The 20,913-nt window shown below is 43.6% G+C and overlaps 1 protein-coding gene across 1 annotated transcript in view; it reads left to right on the top strand.

Annotated features, from left to right (window-relative positions):
- Window positions 1-20,913, top strand: part of Klhl22 (kelch like family member 22) — a 38,030-nt gene that overhangs the window by 6,387 nt on the left and 10,730 nt on the right. The window contains exons 3-4 of the mRNA XM_038346251.1: window positions 8,226-8,391; window positions 11,371-12,089. Coding sequence (XP_038202179.1) covers window positions 8,226-8,391; window positions 11,371-12,089 — 885 coding nt within the window. The remainder of the gene's footprint in view (window positions 1-8,225; window positions 8,392-11,370; window positions 12,090-20,913) is intronic.

Below are 20,913 nucleotides of genomic sequence, written 5' to 3'. Positions count from 1 at the left end.
AGTCTTAAGAGCATGTTCTCATTTTTCAAAACTGGATCATGACTAGGTTGACTTACAGTGTTGTGGGGTTTTTTTTGTTTTGTTTTGTTTTTTTAAGACAGGGTTTTTCCATGTAACCCTGGCTGTCTTAGAACTTACTCTGTAGACTAGGCTGGCCTCCAACTCAGACATCTGCCTGCCTCTGCCTCTGCCTCTTCCTCCCCAACACACTTGGCTTTTGAGGCATGTGCTTGCGTGCGTGCGTGTGTGTGCATGAGTGTGTGCTTTTTTACTTTACTCTGGGGTTAAAGCCATGGAAGTTGAAAGAATAATGTGTGATGAACATAATTGCCAATGTTGCCACATTACTTTCCATCTCTTTTTATGCACATACCTACTTTCAAGACATCATGACACTTCACCCCTCACTCCATTAAAATGCCATCTAAGAGCTTTACGCAAGCCACAGCCATTCCTCTGATATGCTCTGAATGCTAAGGCCCAGAGCTAGGAAAGTATCACTGTATAGATATTTATCTACACGATGCTCAAAATCTCTTTTCCCTGGCCAGCTACTTTCTGTCTTATATCCCTGTTGCTAAAATTCCTCACAGGAGGAGATGTAAGCAATGCCATGCCTTCTAAGATCCTAACAACAAACGGGGGCATGATTCCATTGAACTTCACTCTGGGGAACCAGTGAGTTTATTGGGTTTTTCTTCAGAGCATAGATGAGGTGTTACTTACAGGAGTGTGGGTCCTTCCCCATCAATTAGCACCTGAAAAGTTTTTACCCAGCAGAGATGAGGCTTCCTTGTAGCTGCATAGATGGAGCCCCTCTCTAGGCTTCCCCAGTCTACTTAATACTCCTGGTACCATGTACAATTAAAGCAGTGTTGCATATAATGGGAGGTAGAGAAGGTGGGGTGCTCAGGTGGGGGTCTCATGACCCTCCCCATCCCTGAATGGCTGGGGGATGTAAACAGTCAGTAAGCCCAGCTCGGATAATTTTTTTACAAGGAGGTTCAGCCGAATACCCCACGATGACAATTAATTGATTTGGAAGAAAATTACTCACAACAACCTCCCATCAATCATCAGGTATGTTAGCCTTTGGCCTTTCTAACAGGCTCTATAATCCTTCCAGTATTTCTTGGGGCTTCTATCATGACCCTATGCCAGTATTTAGTACAATATAGCTATATGGGAGAAGAATGAAAAAAATGACTTATGATTATAGAGACAGACAGAAATTCCAGCTGAAAAATTGGGATTCCAATGATGTGGCTCAGGGCAAATCTGAATGTTTGAAACAGAAAGGCTGACTGTGAGTTCTCAGTGTGAAGTTCAAGGAGTTTGGTGTAAGTGCAAAGGCCAGAGAGCCTGTCCTGAATTCTCATGTCCAGAGATGGGATTGGATCTTCCCCATTTAGTTCATGCCAGTCTCTGCTAGAAAAAGGTGTTGCTCTAGGTATCCTTAATCTAGTCACATTGACACCAAAAATGAGCTGTCACATGCTGGGCATGGTGGCACACTCCTTTAATTCCAGCACGCAGGGAAGAATGAGTAGGGTAAGAAGAGGCGGTGAGGCTCTGTCCCTGCTACTCAGCAGCTGCAGGTGAGCTGCAGGTCAGCTTCCAGTCCTGTACCTGTTGGCCTGCCTCTGCTTCCTGAGTGCTGAGATTAAAGGTGTATGGCACCACTTCTTGGCTCTTTTAAATTTCTTGGGTGGGTTTGTTTATTTCTTTGTTTTTGCCATGCTAGAGAATGGACCAGGGTCTCATTCATGCTAGGCCAACATTACAACCTGATTTCTGTCCCTAGCTGCTTCTTTTAAGTGTATATTTTTTATCATAAATTGAGTTACAGGAAAGTGGTAAATGTATCAGTAAAGAATTAAATGTTTTGTTCTGAGCCTAGTATAGTGGTACTTGTCTGTAATCTTAGCACTCAGGAGGCTGAGGCAGAAGGATTATGAGTTTGAGGCCAGCCTGGGCTAAGAGGGAGATGCTTCATAAAACAAACAGCCATTTTTTAATTGTTGGGTTTTGCTAGAAATAAAAATAAAACAAAAAAGATTTGTATGTTCTTTTTCTTTGGGGATTTTTTTCCTACTGGTTTTTATTTTTGAACTGTGTTGATTCTGCATAGTGGCTGGAAGACAAGTGATTCTCCGTCAGCCTGAGTCTATCATTTACGAGCATTGTTTAAGATTTATCTTGGAGGAAAGGTTAGACAGCAAGACTTTTTTTGTTTTGTTTCTCCTTTTTGGGACAGGATCTTACTATGTAGTTCTGGGTGGCCTGGAACTTGCTATGTAGACCATACTGGCCTTTGACTCACAGAGATTTGCCTCTTGAGTACTGGGTTTAAAGGTGTACACAACTACACCTGGCTTGATCTGCATACTTTTATCTCTAAATACTCTAGTATGTCTAGGGATATTCTCACACATCTATAATACCATTTTCAGCCTAAGAAAGTTTAGCTAGGCTGGGTTGTAATTCTGGAATGTTTGCCTAGCATGTATGAAACCCTGAGTTTCATCCTTAGTATCATGTAAACTGGGCATGCTGGTACCTTGAGTGGGTAGTAGAGGCAGAAGGATCAGGTCATCCTCAATTACGTATCGGGTTCTAGGCCAGCCTGGGTTATCTGAGACCCTGTTTCCAAAAGGGATGTGGAGAGAAAAGTTTAAGCTAAATTACATGATTTCTTCCGATACCAAGTCTTAATAGCCTTCAAATATCTCCTAGCCTGCTCCCACAACCCTCATTCTAGGTCCAGAAAGGACCATGTGGTAGCTTCTTCTGTTACTCTTATTACTGCTCTTTTTTCCAGCCCAGGCTGGCCTTGAACTCCTTAATTGTGCCTCCATTATCTCAGTTCTGGGGTTATAGACATGCAGCACCATGTCTGGTTTTAAATTTTGTTTTCGGTGCTGGGGTCTTAGGTTTTTAGCTCAAGATGGCCTACTCAGTGTGCAGTGCAGGCTGTTCTCAAACTTGTGCTGGGTAACAGGTGTGAACCACATCTGCTACTGCCTTTGTTTGGTTTGTTCTTTAGACTTGGGTTTCACTGTTTAGCCCATCTGGGCTTGGAACTTGTAGAGCTCCTCCTGCCTCTGTCTTTGAGTGTGGTATTAAAGGGCTGTACCACCATTCATGGCCTTGGCTCAGTTTTTAAATTTGGTTGAGTTTTGTTTGTTTTTTGACAAAGGGTCTTTTTATGTAGTTTTGTTTGGCTAGAACTTTCTGTATGGGACTAGGCTAGCTTCAAACTGGTTGCATTTCTCCAGTTTGTGTTTCTTGGGTTATATGTGAGCCATGCTCATACTGCGCAGAGACAGTGCTCAGGATACTGCCATTTCTGCTCTTACCAGTACCTCAAGGTCTAAGCAGAGAAGTCAGCAAGGGAAGTCTGCAACAGCAGCTCTGGAAAGTCCAGACTACACAATGCAAAGAGAGACGGCAAGAGGCTGACTAAATGCAGAGTGTCTGGAATAAGTTTAACTTGTGCCTTAGTCTGTAGGATTTTGGAAGCTTGCCAGGCCTCTGAAGAGAACCCAAGCATAACTGGACATAGAAAAGGGCCATTGTATTCCTCGCAAAAAGCTAGTTCTCTCTGCATTAATCTGATGCTTACTATGTTCCCAAGAGGATTTATTGGGGGTAAATTGTACAGATTTGTTAGAAACTTGAAAAAACAAACAGCCGTCAGGAAATTGTTGATACAACAGTAATGAGAGAAGATTAGCCCTGTCCTTTGTTGGCTATAATATGAATATGTAGAATTTGAAGCTGTTTCTGTTGGTGAAAGAGAAGGAAATACAGAAAAATTCAGGAGGTTCAGAAATATCACAAAAATAATAGGAACTGCAGGTGACAAAAATGACATTGTAAATCAATGGGCAGTAGATGCCACATTGCCACTGGAAGAATGAAGTTGGACCCTTGCTACTTACCTTATACAAATGTTAATGCAATGCCAAGTGATCAATAGTTTTGTTTTGCAGTGCTAAGGATCAAACCGAGCACATGCTAGACAGGTGCTTCCTTAGAGCTACACCACCCACATCAGTCTGATGAATGTGTATCGAGTGCGTCTGCTAGTATCCACCCATGTAGAGGTCAAAGGTCAACCTCTCAGACTTCTTCCATTGTTCTTCATCTTATTCCAGTTTTTTGAAAAGTCTCTTACTGAACCTGACCAGAGAGCCCTGGGGTCCTCTGGCTCCGCTCTGTATCAGTGGGGTGACAGGACTGTGTTTTATTTCCCAACTTTAATGTGTGTTGGGGATCTGGCTCAGGTCCTGATGAGTCAGATCATTATCCTCACACCATCTCTCTGGCCCTCAAGCCTGAGTTTTAAGTATTTAACATTACATTGCAAACTAGAGGGAGATAGAAGTATTTTCTAATATAATCTCAGAGGAAAAAGTCATTCTAGGTTTGCTAGAAAACAGTAACAAATATTGGAATAGATACATTTGATTACACTTATAGACAGCTAGCATGGTAATGTATACCTATATTCCCAGCATTCACAAGGTTGAGACCAATCTGGACTACATAGTTTTAGTTATCTTTAAAAAAATAAAAAAATAAAACCAAAACCAAAATTCTCAGGCAAGCATGATAGTGTATACCTTTAAACCCAGCACTTAGGAGGCTGAGGCAGGTGAATATCTGTGAGTTCAAGGGCCAGCCTGGTCTATATAGAAAGCTCCAGCTATGCTGGAGCTACGTAGAGAAACTTTGACTAAAACAAAAACAAACCCCAACAAAACAAAAACCCGCCAAATTTCTACAAGTCAGAAATCTTCAGGAAAGGATAGAAGAAAGTTTAGCTCACCCCTGAAAAAAAACCTGTCTCTTCTAATAGATGAGAGATTATACCAGGAAACTACAAAATTCTAGATTGTTGAGAGAGGCTATTGGATGGCTTTTAACAACGTGATAAGATTTTTTAAAATTCAATTTATAATAATATTTATTCTCATGGTGGCTGAGTTAGAGCCAGTATTTCCTGGCTCTTGGCATGTTTGTAAATGGTATGGAGGCCAGGTATGGGGAGTGATGGGAATCAGGTGGATAGGACTGTTCAATCATGAATGTATGTTAACTTTGTGGCCCAGCATCCACATTTGTGGGAATTAATCCGACCAGATATGGTATGACATAGGGGTGGTGCCATATTCATCACGTGAAATAAGTCTAAAGGATTGATGAGAGACTTTACAGAGTGAGGACGCCTCAAAAGCCACCACATTGCTGGAAAGCCCACTCCAGCATGAGACTTGCTCCCCAAAGCCGCAACCCTGTGCTCTGAGGCCCCAAGGATTGGTGCGGTTTAGTAGGTTTTCAAACTCAGAAGTGGACTTGGACTTTTTACCCTACAGTAATAAAAGCATGCTTGGTCCTGGTTATTGCCTCTTTCCTGTGATATCTACTCAGTGTCTGCATTAGAATAATCTTTTTGTACACTTGGTGAAGATATGTCTCTGTCCTTCCTCACCTGCCTAAGACACCTTCTGATTGGTTTAATAATGAGCTGAGTGGCCAGCAGAGAGGCAGGAGAGAATAGATGGGTCATTCAGGAAGAGATAAGAACTCTGGGAAAGAGTTGGAGGCCTGGGAGATTCGCCAGCCAGACAAAGAGAAAGTTGGACAAGAGAGGTAACAAGCCATGTGGCAAAATGTAGATTAATATAAATTGGTTAATTTAAGTTTTAAGAGCTAGTTGGGAACAAGTCTAAGACCAAGCTTTCATAATTTAAAAAAAAGTCTCCATGTTATTATTTGGGAGCTAGCAGTCCTAAGAAAGAACTGTTAAATCTCTGCTGGAATGTCTTAATGTGACATGGTAGGATTTTCCAGCTATTTTGTTTAACTAGTTCCACCTGAATTTTCCTCCATCTACCCAGCTGCTTTGCCCCACAAAGGGTCTTGTATCCTCCTGGTGCTCCTGTAATCAGTCTGTCAGCAGGCTCTTAGCTGTATCCTGGCATTTCAGCTGCAGTTCTCCAACAATATTGTTCTTGCCGTGATCAAAAGCCTCCCATCTGACTGGTTTTCTGCCGCATCCCCAGCCCATTCTCCAGCCCCTCCTTTCTAGGCCACTTTATGTCAAAGTTCCTCTACAGCAGCGTCTCACCACACTGAGATTCCAGTACACATTCTCTTCTGCCCTGGAGATCTAGCTGGGCTCTGCCTGCCAGCCTGCCCTCCCTTTACCTCTTGCTTTCTTCCTTTTGTGTTAGCTGCACTGAGCAGAAAGCTCATCTAAGCCGAGTCTGTGTACTTGCTTCCTCATCTGAGAAGCACTCTTCTGTGTTAGATGCGCTGCTCTCAGCTCTGCCCATAGGTCTCACTTCCCCAGCGTCCTACTCCTGCTCTTTCCAGATGTTCCAGGGAGTTACTTTCAAGTCAGACTCCCTTGAGTGCCTCCTCAGTATTTTAGTATTTTCCCAATCCAAACAACTATCATCCTCCCTCTGTCCCCCACTCCTCTTTCCTTTCTACTCTGTGCTGGAAATGACACCTAGGACTCTGTACATATTAATTCTAGGTAAGACCTCTGCTTCTAAGCCATACCTGCCTGTCTTCCTCCTTTGTCACCATTAAATTTGTATGTTAGGAGGCAAGAGAGATGGCTCAGCACTTAAGAGCACTGGCTGCTCTTTCAGAGGACCTAGGTTTAATTCCCAACATCCATATGGCAGCTCACAACTGTCTGTAACTCAGTCCCAGGGGATCTGATTCCTTCTTCTGGTCTCAGAGGACACTGGGCCATATAGTGCAAGGATGTACTTTCAGGCATAAAAATAAGTACTATCTTGTCAGGTGATAGTGGTGCCTGTCTAAAATCCTAGCACTTGGGAGGCAGAGGCAGGTGGATCTGGGAGTTCAAGGTCAGTGGGGTCTGCAGAGAGAGTTCCAGGACAGGTCAAGCTACATAGTGAGACCATGTCTCAAAAAATCAAAAATAAGTAAGTAAATAAATAAATAGAATTTCAAGAAAAAAACGTAATGTAAAAGCCAGAAGTTTAGTAGTTTACCTCAAAAATACTATCAGTGGTAGCCAAGTGGCAAGCCTAGCACTGCCATCAGCAGCTGGAAGAGTTCCTTTCATCTTAAGTTCCAGCTTCCATTTTCAGCTGAACTACAGGAAAGAATTGGAGACATCAGAGTGAAATAAAGTTAGTGAGTTTATTAAGATAAGGAAGAGTCCATATGTTAGGTTGAATCATAGACATTTGGGGAAAGAGAAGAGCAAAAAGGCTTTTTCTATGTAACCCTGGCCTTCATGAAACTCATGTAGACCAGGTTAGCCTCAGATTCACAGAGATCCATCTACCTGTGCCTCTTGAGTGCTAGGCTAAAGGTGTGTGCGATCACACCTGGCTTATTTGTTGTTTTAATATCTTTGTTTAAGATGTCTTTAGGAAAACATAATACCTCTGTAGACAAGTTTATCTTACAAGTTATATTGAAGCATCTTGGTTCTCTGTCAGCAAGAAAGGCAAACTAGATCCCATGTGGAAGACTTTTCCCCCTTCTTATATCACCTTATTTTATTTTCTGTCTTTCTGTTCTACCTTAATACTCAACATGTGGTAAGCATCCCTTAAATATATGGAATGTTGTGACTCTCATTTTTTACGTATTTGCCATTAGCACATTCTTTCTTTCCAGACCTACTCTAATTATTGCTGTCTGAGATGAGAATTGCACTGGTAGATGGTGCAACAGGCAACTAGACACTGGCCTGCTCTCAGAAAGTGCATGTAGGGTTCCTAGGACCATGTACAGGGAGCCAAGTGATTCCAAGATGACTGCCCAGCTTGATGAGGCTCCTTCCATACACTGACTCCCCTTTGCCAACTATTTATTTAAAGCACAGAGCAATCAGTGTTCAGCATGCAGACTGTTGTCCAGCCAGTCTCACCACTAGCTCTTGGTACCTTCTGAATGCTTTCTTTTTTTTCTTTTTTTTTCTTTTTTTTTTTCTTTTTTTTTTTTGGTTTTTCGAGACAGGGTTTCCCTGTAGTTTCTAGAGCCTGTCCTGGAACTAGCTCTTGTAGACCAGGCTGGCCTTGAACTCAGAGATCCGCCTGCCTCTGCCTCCCGTGCTGGGATTAAAGGCGTGCGCCACCACCTCCCGGCCCTTCTGAATGCTTTCTGTGGCCCACACTGAAGTCCTGACTGAGTAACTCTTAATGCCTTGTCTCTTTGCCTTACAGAGGAATGTTTGCTGGAGGATTGAAGGAGATGGAGCAGGAAGAGGTCCTGATCCATGGTGTGTCTTACAATGCCATGTGCCAAATCCTGCATTTCATATACACTTCTGAACTAGAGCTCAGCCTGAGCAATGTGCAGGAGACCCTGGTTGCTGCCTGCCAACTTCAGGTGAGAGTTGCCTTGTTGAACAAGAAGACTCATACCTGAGGGGGGCTTCCCCAGATACCTGTGATGACTGCTGGCATGAGGTAGGTCAAGAGGGCGAGAATACCAAGTAATGAGGCAAAATACGGAGCAGGGAGGGTACCTTGGTGTTAAGCCTGGGAACTGAAGCAGAGTGACTCCAACTAAAGAGCCCTGGGGGGGTCCATGGGAGCAGCAAGGCAGGCAGGTAGCGCTAGTAACCTGTCTAGTGCATAGGCCCAGCTACTCCAGAGCTGAAGGGGCAGGGGTGGGGGGACTACTGAAGAAACTCCAGTCTCCGCACTTGGGGTCAGCAGAGAGGCTAGAGAGAGGGCACAACTGGGGAGGACACATTGCTTAATCCCACAGAAGGCCCATGAATGGGAAGATGAGGCAAGATCCATTGGGTAAACTGATAGCAAGCCAAGCTGGTGAAGGATGGGCTCCCCTCATCATCAACTGCAGTGATAAGTGGATCAGGAAGGAAGGGGGTAGGGTGGGGAAGGCAAGTCATCACATTTCTGTGGCAGTTTGAACATGAAGCCTTGTCGTAAAGCAAGTTTTACTTGATAGAACGTCATTGATTTACAAATCAAGTTTGTTGCAGCTGGCGGTTTGCCCCCATTTGTTGTATCCTGCACCAGACCTGGTTGGTGACTCTGCACAGTGTCCCCAGAGACTTGGATATGAATCCAAGCAAAATCGGCCTTGTTGGCTTGCTCTAGGCAAGTGTGTTCCATTTTGAGTCTGTCTGGTTGGGGATCCTGTACTAGATGGGCCTCAACTCTGTCTGTGTAGGATTCCACCCAGCAGAGCTACACAGCTCTGAAAACAGACCAGAGGACCAAGGATGGGGAAACAAGGTCTTGGTGCAGGGAGATGGGTTATTTCCAGATGGCTGTTCATTCGCACTCGCTCAGACCCAGGGCAGAAATGGAATTTTAGGGGAAAGGAGACTGGGGAGAACCCAACATGAGTATGTATTTCTTGGATCATTTGTAGGTATCCAGCCCTTAGAATCTCACCTAGGAAGAAACATGAGTTGTCTTTTTAATATAAAAAATTTAAACATTTCTTAATAGAATTTAGATATTAGCAGAATTTCTCTGTATACAGTGGTTAATTTGTTGGTGATCCTAATTGAGTAAGAGATCATTGTCTTGTGGTACCCTCAGAAAACTGGTTCCAGGACTCCCTGTGGATACCAAAATCCAAAGATCTATAGACCTTCTATAAATGGAGTATCATTGGTATATGACTTTCTTATATGCTCCTTGTACATTATCATCATCTCTAGATTTCTGTAATGCTTATTAGCTAAATGCTACTCAGACAGTTGTTATACTATATATCGACATGCTAAAGCTGGGTCTGTAGTGACGCACACCTTTAATCCCAGCACTGAGGCAGAGGCAGGCGGATCTCTGTGAGTTTGAGGTCAACCTGGTCTACAAAAACATTCCAGGACAACCAGAGCTGTTACACAATGAAACCCTGTCTCAAAAAAAATCAGAAGAAAAAAAATAAAAAAGAAGCAACAACAACAAAAAAACTGCACTTGTAAGCCAAGTACTTCCGAGTTGGGAGAGGGAGTTCAAGGTTATCTACATAGTAATTCTGGGCTAGGCTAGTGCTGTAGCGAGTTTGAGGACAACTTGGACTCTATACAGTAAGAATGTATATGTATAATCTATAGGCAGTTTTACCCTCTGAAGTAGAACCTGTGGATAGAGCTGCCACCTATTTTTCTTTTCTTTTTTTTCTTTTTGTTTTGTTTTGTTTTGTTTTGTTTTTTGAGACAGGGTTTCTCTGTGACTTTGGAGCCTGTCCTGGAACTAGCTCTTGTAGACCAGGCTGGCCTCGAACTCACAGAGATCCGCCTGCCTCTGCCTCCCACCTGTATTTCTATTTTCAGTGAAACTCAAATCTTGTTTTCCTAAGGAATATATTAGATATAGTGGTGCATGTGTTTAATTCTAGCACTTGGGAAGCAGAGACAAGCTACTGTGAGTTTGAGGCCTTCCTGGACTATACAGTGAGATCTTATTTAAAAGTAAAAAGGACTTTCTTTATCTGTACCTGGTTTGTTATATAGGAAGGTGGTTTTTTTGTCTTTGTTTTGTTTGCCTGTCAAATTCCAGGGTGTCTTTGAACAGCCTTCAGGGCTGAGTTGACTGACACTCAGCTTCCTCCTTCCTTAGTGCCTCTTTTGGCCTGCCTTCCCTCCCTCCAGTGATTGTATACATCTAGGGGCAAGCTATGCTGCCTCCTGGGAATCCTGCACCCACTGGAGCTGAGTAGGTCTCTTAGTTCAGGCAGAGGCCACAGGATGGTCTGACATCTTTTCAAGAATCCTGAGTCTGGGCCTTGGCTCTGGTGAATGTCTGGAGATGCCTTGCTGACAGTTGTGAGTGCAGCGGTGAGTGGGCCTGGCAGGCCTGCTCTGTCCTTCCACTGATGTGCTCGTTCAGAGAAAAGAGCCAGGTATACTTGATTCTAGTGCCTTGGCCCTTCTAGATAGTATTGGTCAGGGAATGGCCACAGGCTCCTTCTAAACAGTGACAGTCTGAGACATGTCTCTCTTCCTTCCCACATGCACTTTTGATCTGAAAGCAGGTGATATATATAAAAATCCTGTCTGTGTCAAGTGGTGTTGGTGCTCTCATCCTCAGGTCACTCCCTACTACCTTATCCTTGTTTTGTGGATGAGGACTGGGGCTCTGAGACACTGAGAGCATGCCCTGCGCTCCATGGCACGTTCTAGACTAAGTCTGCAGGAAGTCCCAGCTTTTTTCAGAAAAGGCTGGGGACAGTTGAGGGAAGATTTCACTTTGCATTCCCTAACCCCAGAAGGCCTGCTACAGGGGCAGCCCCCACATAAGCCTTTTTCTGCTCTCATCCTGTCTCCCATACCCAGATGCAGTTCTCCAGCTCAGGCTTGAGTGGGTGTCCTTCTTTTTACAGATCCCAGAAATTATCCACTTCTGCTGTGACTTCCTCATGTCATGGGTAGATGAGGAGAACATCCTCGATGTCTACCGCCTGGCAGAGCTCTTTGATCTGAACCGTCTGACCCAACAGCTGGACACCTACATCCTCAAAAATTTCGTGGCCTTCTCAAGAACTGACAAGTACCGCCAGCTTCCCTTGGAGAAGGTCTACTCCCTCCTCAGCAGCAATCGCCTGGAGGTTTCTTGTGAGACTGAGGTGTATGAAGGGGCCCTGCTCTACCATTACCCCCTGGAGCAGGTGCAGGCTGACCAAATCTCACTGCATGAGCCCCCCAAGCTCCTAGAGACAGTGCGTTTTCCCTTGATGGAAGCTGAGGTCCTTCAGCGGCTGCATGACAAGCTTGGCCCTAGCCCACTGAGGGACACAGTGGCCAGTGCCCTTATGTACCACCGGAATGAGAGCCTGCAGCCCAGCCTTCAGGGCCCACAGACAGAGCTTCGCTCAGACTTCCAGTGTGTTGTGGGCTTTGGAGGCATTCACTCCACACCATCTACAATTCTCAGTGACCAGGCCAAGTACCTGAATCCCCTACTGGGAGAATGGAAACACTTCACTGCCTCTCTGGCTCCTCGAATGTCCAACCAAGGCATTGCGGTGCTCAACAACTTCGTGTACTTGATTGGAGGGGACAATAATGTCCAAGGATTCCGAGCTGAGTCCCGATGCTGGAGGTAGGAAAAGGCACTTATCATTGTTGCCTTTGTTGTTTGACAACTCCGTGTGCAGGATTTGTGGGTTATGTGGGCTGCTCAGGGGACATGTTATCAAGGGCCCATCAACACAGGCCTGATTGCTGCATCTGCCTTTTACATGAGTATTAACAGCCTCTCTGGGGTATGCCTGTTTCATGTAATGAAGTCCCAATGAATCCAGAGAAAGTGGACCACAGTGAGATAAAAGGGACATCAGAATTGCTTTCTTGCCCCTCCCTCTGTCCCTGCTATTCTGAAGCCCAGCTGTCTGCAGCAGGTCACCTTGGCTGCCTATGCTCGGGGAGCATGCTGGGGAGTGCTGTGTGGGCTGGGCTAGCTGCTCCTGCCATCTTCAGTCTAGCTCTTCAGTACTTTCTTTCAAGTTCCTTGCTGGCCGACTCTGCTCCTTTTTCTCCAAGGATGTCTTCCAGATGCTGCCTGCCTGAGCCCACATCTGAGTACAGAGGAGTGGGAAGGAACAGTAAGCATCATTGAGCCTTTGCTAAATTTCTCCTTGACCCTGTAGTCAGATGAGAATGTACTCAGTAGATACTATGAGGAGGCAGTTTTTCTTGAGGGAGTTTTGTGAACTGCTTTGATCTGCAGGATGCGTCTAGCTCTGATCTGAGAGAGCCATTTCTTGAAAGAGAACAAAAGACATTAATTAGTTCAAGTCTCCAGTGCCCTCAGCTACCAGTGGATTTTGAGGGGCCTCTCCATCATACCTTGGTACATGTGGGGACTCCCACCATCCCTGATCCCTACTGCAAGCTAAGAGAGGCTATTGTAGAGAGCAGTTCTGGGTTGGGTGCTATTGCAGTTCATTTTAATAATTTTGTTCTGTCTTTGGCTATAAGCATAAGGCTGGGCTCTGGACTGGCCCTGTCACACGAATCAAGCAAGCACAGTGATACTGACCAAAAGGAAAACAGCCATTCCTTGGTCATTTCTCCTGACCCTAGGAAGCAATCACTTTTGGTGAACTAGGGAGACTTAAACCTGCCTATAACACATTGTGATTAGATGGTTGGAATGGCAGAGTTCAGAAAGAAGGAAATGACTCACTTCCTTTGTAACTGGATACTGTCTCCAGTGAGCATTACTGAATTTGGCTTCCCTCCGGTCAAGCCTGGAAACTTCTTTCTTACAGGGCTCTGCCTCCAGCTGTGGGGCTCATGTCAGACTGCCCCACCTCATCTGTTGAGAGCTGCAGAGCAGATCTCTCTACAGCAGTGACAGCTGAGAGCTGACCTTGGATCAAAGGAACAGAAATGTATAGGGTGATGGTCGCAAGTAGGGCCAAGGCCTGCCTGCCAACTGGCGAGGGTGTCTGTCATCGTACAGAATGAAAGCTTCGTTTACTTCCTAACCATCACAAAACTTGCAAAACAGAGGGTGCAGCTCTGTATTGAATGCTGCCCTAGCATGAATAAAGCCCTGGTTCCACTTCAACACTTTTTTTGTTTTTGTTTTTTTGGTCGAACTTCTGCCAGTTCAATAGGCAGGATGACCTTGAATTCATGATCTTTTTGTTTTCATCTCTATCTGTGTGCTGGGATATCACAGTGGCTGATCCCTAAAATTGATTTTCCTGAGTTTGTTTCTTTTTCCTTTTTATAGTTTACCAGCTTTAAAATCTATAAGCTCTTGGAATATAAGAAAACAATATTTTGCAGTAAGGTTTTCCAGTGTGAGGAACAGTGCTTAGCAGGTATGTCCTAGAGCTCTGTAGAAACTCTGAGAAATTATATCATGAAACACATTGATTGTGTCTTTGTTTCCAGTACTTCTTTATTTTCTTCTTTGAATTCCTATATACAACTGTGTTGGCCTCATATCACTACTATGAAGTACCTTAATTAATTAATTAATTAATGTGAAAATGTTTTTTTTTTTACTGTATACTTTGAGATGTTTAAAGTCCAAGGTTGTGTAATATATGGGGTCTGCCCACTCCTTTGTCCTTTGTGAGGTAGGTGACTGTGGTAGGAGCAGTGAACCTGATAGTCACATTTTGGTCCAGGACACAGAAAGTAGAAACCAGAGATGCAGAGTCACACAGTTTTGTTTTTGTGGTTTTTATTTTTTTTATTTTTTTTAAAACTTTAACTTTATTTCATGCACATTGGTATAATGATGTCAGATTCTCTTGAATTGGAGCTACAGACAGCTGCAAGCTGCCATGTGGGTGCTGGGAATTGAACCCGGGTCCTCTGGAGGAGCAGTCAGTGCTCTCAACCACTGAGCCATCTCACCAGCCCCTTTTGTGGTTTTTAAAGACAAGGTCTTAGCAACCAAAATAAAACAAAACAAAAACCCAACACAACAACAAAGAAACTGTCCTATTCTATAATCCTGCTTGGCCCGGAACTCTCCATTGACCAGGTTGGCCTTGGACTTTGCAGTGATCCTCCTCCCTCTGCTCTCCTGTTTCTAGGATAGGAGATATGTACAACTATCCCCTTGAGTCCATTTCCCAGTGACCTAAGCAGAACCATAATACCTCCCCAAACTGCCACCCTGAAGACCAGGTCTTAGTTGGGGTTACTTTGCTAGTATGAAACACCATGACCAAAAACACCTTGGAAAGGTTTATTTTACTCGTAGTTCCATTAACAAGTCATCATCCAGATCAGTGAGGGCAGGAACCTGGAGGCAGAAGCTAATGCAGAGACCATGGGAGGGTGCTGCCTACTGGCTTGCTTCCCATGGCTTGCTCAGCCTGGTTTCTTATATAACCTGGGACCACCATCTAGGTGTGGCTCCACCCACAGTGGGTTGGGTCCTCCTCCATCAATCACTAATTAGAAAAATGCCCTTCAGGCTTTCCTACCCTGATCTTATGGAGACATTTTCTCAGTTAAGATGTCCTCTCTGGGGCTGGAGAGAAGGCTCAGAGGTTAAGAGCACTGACTGCTCTTCCAGAGGTCTTGAGTTCAACTCCCAGCCACCACAAGGTGGCTTACAACCATTAGTAACGAGATCTGATGCCCTCTTCTGGCCTGAAGGAATACATGCAGGAAGAACCCTGTATACATAATTAATAAATAAGTTTTTTTTAAAAAAAAGACAACTTCTCTGATGACTAGCTTATGTCCAGTTGACATAATACTAGGCAGAGCAAAGTCTTTATATATGGACCTTTAGAGGACACTCGGTCAAACTATAGGAATTAGCCACGTCATTCTTTGTACATTTTTCATAGTATAACTAGATAAATTATTGAGCACTATCTGTGTGTTCTGCCTAGTAGTATGTAGTCCATGTTGCATGTACCCTGACCCTGCCTGTATAAAATAGTATTTTGGGTTTGTTTGTTTTTTTTTTTTAAAAAAAAAAAACATTTCCAGGTGTATTTAAAGTTTTAATAGCATTTAAAGCAGTAAGAGTTAGACCTAGCAATGAACCTGTAATCCCAACTGCTTAAGAGGCTGAGGCTGGAGGATTACCAGTTGAAGATCTGCCTGGGGGGCTGGAGAGATGGCTCAGAGGTTAAGAGCATTACCTGCTCTTCCAAAGGTCCTGAGTTCAATTCCCAGCAACCAAATGGTGGCTCACAACCATCTGTAATGGGGTCTGGTGCCCTCTTCTGGCCTGCAGGCATATACACAGACCGAATATGGTATACATAATAAATAAATAAATATTAAAAAAAATTTAAAAAAAAGATCTGCCTGAATGAGTTCAGATCTAGCCTGGTCAAGTAGTGAAAAGGCGGCCAGGGGCCAAGTATGGTGGTTCATACCTTTAATCACAGCACTGGGAGACAGTCAGGCAGGTGACACAGTGAGACCTTATTTCAAACAAAAGGAGAAAGGTGGGCTGGGGTGATTTGGCTCAATAATAGAACTCTGATGGTATGCACAGAACCTTGGGTTTAATCCCCAGTACTTCAGTGTGTACCCTGCCATACCACTAACAGTTGTGGAAATAACAGAAGAAAAACAGTTTGCTACATTTGACAAAGACCTCTAGTTCATTTTGAACTTAGATTTTTACTCTTAATTTATGATAGTTTGGCAGTTCAAATATGTGAATTAAAGTTATTATCTTAAAAAATTTTGGCTGCTATAACAAATACCACAGAATAAGTGGCTTAAATACCCAATACTCGTTTCTCATACTCTTGGTTCTAGAATGTCAGCTGGGAACCCTTTGCTGTACCCTTACGTAAAAGACAAACTGAGTTCTCATCTCTTCTTCGTAATAGTTTGAATGTAATTGGCCCTCCTCTCATAATCTCATAGGAAGTGGCACTATTAGGGGTAGCTTTGTTGGAATAGGCATGGCTTGTTGGAAGAAGTATGTCACTGTTGGGGGTGGGCTTTGAGGTTTTCTATGGTCAAGATGCCTTCCAGTGTCTCAGTCCACTACTGTTGCCTTCTGATCAAGATGTGGCCATCACCATGTCTGCCTGCACACTTATGCTCCCTACCATGATGATAATGGACCGAACCTCTAAAAGTATAAGCAAGTCACCCCAATTAATTATTTCCTATGTTGTCTTTAATCCCAGTACTCTTGAGACAGAGGCAGATGGATCTCTGTGAGTTTGAGACCAGCCTGGCCTACAAGAGCTAGTTCTAGGACAGGCTCCAAAGCTATAGAGAAACTGTCTCAAAAAAAAAAAAATTTTCCTTATAAGAGTTGCCATGGTTATGGTGTCTCTTTACAGCAATAGAAACCCTAGCAAAGACAGTTGGTACCAGGGACTGGGGTATTGCTGTTACAGGTCTGACCATGTTTTTGTTTGGAGGAATTTGAACTTTGGTGCTTTGGGTTAAGAAACCAATAGAATACTTTAAGCACTGCTTAATGGGCCACACTAGTAGGAGCATGGAAGACAGTGGTGCTAAGAGTTATTTGAACTGTTGGGGGCTGGCTCAAGAGTTTCAGAGGAGAATTTTAGTATGTTGCCTAGAGATTGTTCTAGTCATATTTTGGTGAAGAACATGGCTCCTTTTTGCCCTTGTCTGAAGAGGGTAAAGTGAATATGATTTTATAGGGGATTACAGTTAAGAGATTGCTTTGGATTCATTCTGTTGGCAGAGGAAATTTCAAAACAACCTGGTATAGTCTCTGTCATGTGGTTATTACTGATAACTATAATGAAGATTTATGATGAAAAGGAACAAACTGAGAAAATAAAAATATAAAATGTACAGGCACCAGGAAGTGGAATGAAGCTAAATCCTGTGTTCAAGGAGATAAACAGATTAAGAAATGGAATAAATGGAGTGTTGACCTCAGGGTAAGATCCCACAATAGTCAGTTTCCAATTTGTGAAAAGGAACTAAAGGAAAGTTTAGAATTGGTTGTGGTGGTGCACACCTTTAATTGAACAAGGGGGCCATGTTCCAGCCCCCAGTAAGCAGCATATTTTGGCAGCTTTGGCCACATGGTTCTGGAATTAAGGGTAGAAGAAAGGAGCTATGGAATTTGCCCCTGAGACTAAGGAAAGCTTCTGAGGCCAGGCATGTGTCAGGGATGTCCCTGAATGGAGGCCATGAAAGGGAAGCCTGGATTGCCCTGGAGAACATAAGAAGCTGGAGATGTCAGAGCCGTGGGACACCTGTTGAGGAGAGCTGCTGACAGAGCAGAACCAGCCCTGAGAGAGAAGTGCGCTGCAGTCAACAAAGCTGAAAGGAGCTGGAGATCTGAAGAGCACTTTGACATCAGACATGGAGATGTAGAGTTTGGAGTTTGCCCCACCTGGGTTTTGGTCTTGCTTTGGTCCAGTATTTCCTCACTATGCTTCCTTTCCTATGTTTTGAAATGGTAATGCATATCATGTGCCATTATATATTGGAAGTATGTGGTCTGTTTTGATTTTTATTTTATAGGGGATTACAGTTAAGAGATTGCATGAGTCTCAGAAGAGACTTTTGACTTTTAAACACTGTTTAGACTGTGATAGACTATGGAGACTTTTTAACTTGAACTAAATGCATTTGTATAATGATGTTGTTACAAGCTTATGGGGCCAGGGAGTGGAATGTGGTAGTTTTAATGTAATTGACTCTCATAAACTCATGGGGAGTAGCACTGCCAGCTCCCAAATGACACAGAGACTTCTTGTTAAGTATGAAAGCTTGGCCTTAGCTTAGGATTGCTCCCAACTAATTCTTAAATTGTCACATTTATAATCTGCATTCTGACATATGGTTTGTTATCTCTGCTCAGTACCATGCACCCCACTTCCTCCGTGTCTGGCTGGCAAATCCCCAACTCTCTGATTTTTCCCAGAGTTCCTATCTCTGCCCATAATTTCCCACCTATCCTCTCCCGCCTAGTTACTGGTCATTGAGCCCTTTATTAAGTCAATCAGAAGGCACCTTAGGCAGATGAGGTAAAACAGAAGCACATCCTCACAGTGTACAAAACGATTATCCCACATAATTAGGAGTTGTGGTTTTGTTGGAGTAGGTATGGCCTTATTGGAAGAAGTGTATCATTGTGGGGGTGAGCTTTGAGGTTTTCTATGCTTAATATATTACCCAGTATCTTAGTCCACCCCTGTTGCCTTCTGATCAAGATGTAGCCAGCACCATGTCTACCTGCACACTGCCATGCTCCCTGCCATGATGATAATGGACTGAACCTTTAAAAGTGTAAGTGAGCCACCCCAATTAGATGTTTTCCTTATAAGTGTTGCCATGGTTATGGTGTCTCTTCATAGCAACAGAAACCCTAAGATACTTTTTTTTTCTAATGGTTTTTCAAGACAGAGTTTCTATTTGTAACCCTGGCTGTTCTGGTACTTTCTCTTGTAGACCAGACTGACCTTGAACTCAGAGGTCTGACTGCCTCTGCTTCCCGAGTGCTGGGCTTAAAGGTGTATACCACCACCATCTGATTTCTAAATCTTTTTCTTAATAGGTACTAATCTATCCCGAGATGTTTATTCCCAGAGAATTGTCAAAGTAGCTTTCACATAGCTGTTTCTTGGAACACATGTATTCAGTCCATAGTAGTGTTAGACGAACTTATAGCCTTACATGTAATACTGAACTTATACCCTTTCATGTATACTGAATTTTGGGCTGTGGAGATGGCTTAGTCTGTAAAGAGCTTGCTTCACAACTATGAGACCTTCATTCAGACCCCTAGTGCCTATATAAAAGCCAGATGTGGTGGTTCTCTGTAGCTGCAGTATGTGGCAGGGGTAGAAACAGGAGGATTTCCCTCAGGGGCCCACTAGCCAGCCAGTAAAGCCAATAATCAGTGTCAGAGACTCTATTTCAAGATATAAAGTGGTCAGTGATAGAAGAAGATACTCAGCATTGACCTTTGTCCTCTCATACAGGAGCACATCAGCACACACAAAACATGTTTTAAACATCTGTTTAATGTGTACATGTGCACATGCCATAGGACGTGGAGGTCAGAGGACAATTTGTAGGAGTTTATTTTCTCCTTTCACCATGATGGTTCCAGGGTCGGAACTCAAATCACCAGGCTTGGCAGCAAGCACACTTGTTCACTGAACCATTTTGCCAGCCCCTGAAGCTTATTTTAATTAGAAAAATTATTACTTAACAATCTGTTCTGACTAAGAAGAATTAAAACCAGGTATGGTGGCACATACCTGTAATCCCAATATTTGAGGTGGAGACAGGAGGGTCAGGCTACTTAGGGAGTGCAAGGCCAGCCTGGGATTCATGAGACCTTGTCTAAAAACAGAAACAAGCAAGCACCCAGAAGGCCAGTGATATGGCTCAGTAGGTAAAGATACTTGCAACATAATCCTGGCAATTTGTTTTCAATCTCTTGATCCCACAAAGGAAAGAACAGATTTCATAAACCTGTCCTCTGACCTTCACATATATGCCATGGCATGCCTGTCGACCCACATTGTAATTACAAACAGAAACAAAGTAGAAAATTATTCCAATAAAGAGGAACTTGGTCTTCTGAATATAGTCATGGATACCTATAATCCCAGTGTTTGGGAGACTAAGGAAGGAGGCTTGGGAGTTAAGGGCCTGCCTGGTCTACTTAGCAAGTTCAAGGCTAGCCTTAGTTATAACAAGACCTTATGAGGGTGAGGAGGAAGAGGTCAGATACCGATAGGTAAGGAGAATAAAACCTATAAACCTACAGTTTCAATGAGTGTGTGTGTGTGTGTCCTTAAGCCTGAAGCCACAAGATACAAAGAAATTGAGCTTAAGAAATTAAGTGCTGAAAACCAGAGGGAATCAGGCAGAGAGCTCCAGAGAAGCTCACTGTGGTGAGGGAGCAGCTTCTGACTTGACTGAACTGAAAATGAGGTTTGAGGGGATATGCATACATAAAAGAGGTCGGTATACAGGAAAGGCAGCAGATGGCAATCTAACCAGATGTCAGCTTTGTCGGCCTACCTTGGTAATTTAATGGGACCCTGTCTCAAAAATTGGGAAAGGTAGGATTGAGGGGATGCTCATCTGCTAAGAGAACCTACTACTCTTCTAAAGGATCTGGGTTTGGTCCTCAGCACCCACATTTTGGTTCAGAACCATCTGTAATTAGTTCCCCAGGATGCAGCATCCTATTCTAACTTCCATGGCACCAGACTTGCACATAGAGCACATGTGTTCTTGTAGGCAAAACACTCAAAACAGATAGTTTAAAGTTTTAATCTTAAAAATACTTTAAGGGGCTGGATAGATGGCTTAGCAGTTAAGAGCACTGGCTGCTCTTGCAGAAGACCCAGGTTCAGTTACCAGCACCCACATGGCAGCTCACAATTGCCTATAACTTCAGTTCCAGGGAACCTAACACTCTCACAGAGACATACATGCAGGCAAAATACCAATGCACATTA

The sequence above is a fragment of the Arvicola amphibius genome, chromosome 10, assembly GCF_903992535.2.
Source record: "Arvicola amphibius chromosome 10, mArvAmp1.2, whole genome shotgun sequence".
Lineage (NCBI taxonomy): Eukaryota > Metazoa > Chordata > Mammalia > Rodentia > Cricetidae > Arvicola > Arvicola amphibius.
This window is presented reverse-complemented; position numbering and strand designations above follow the sequence as displayed.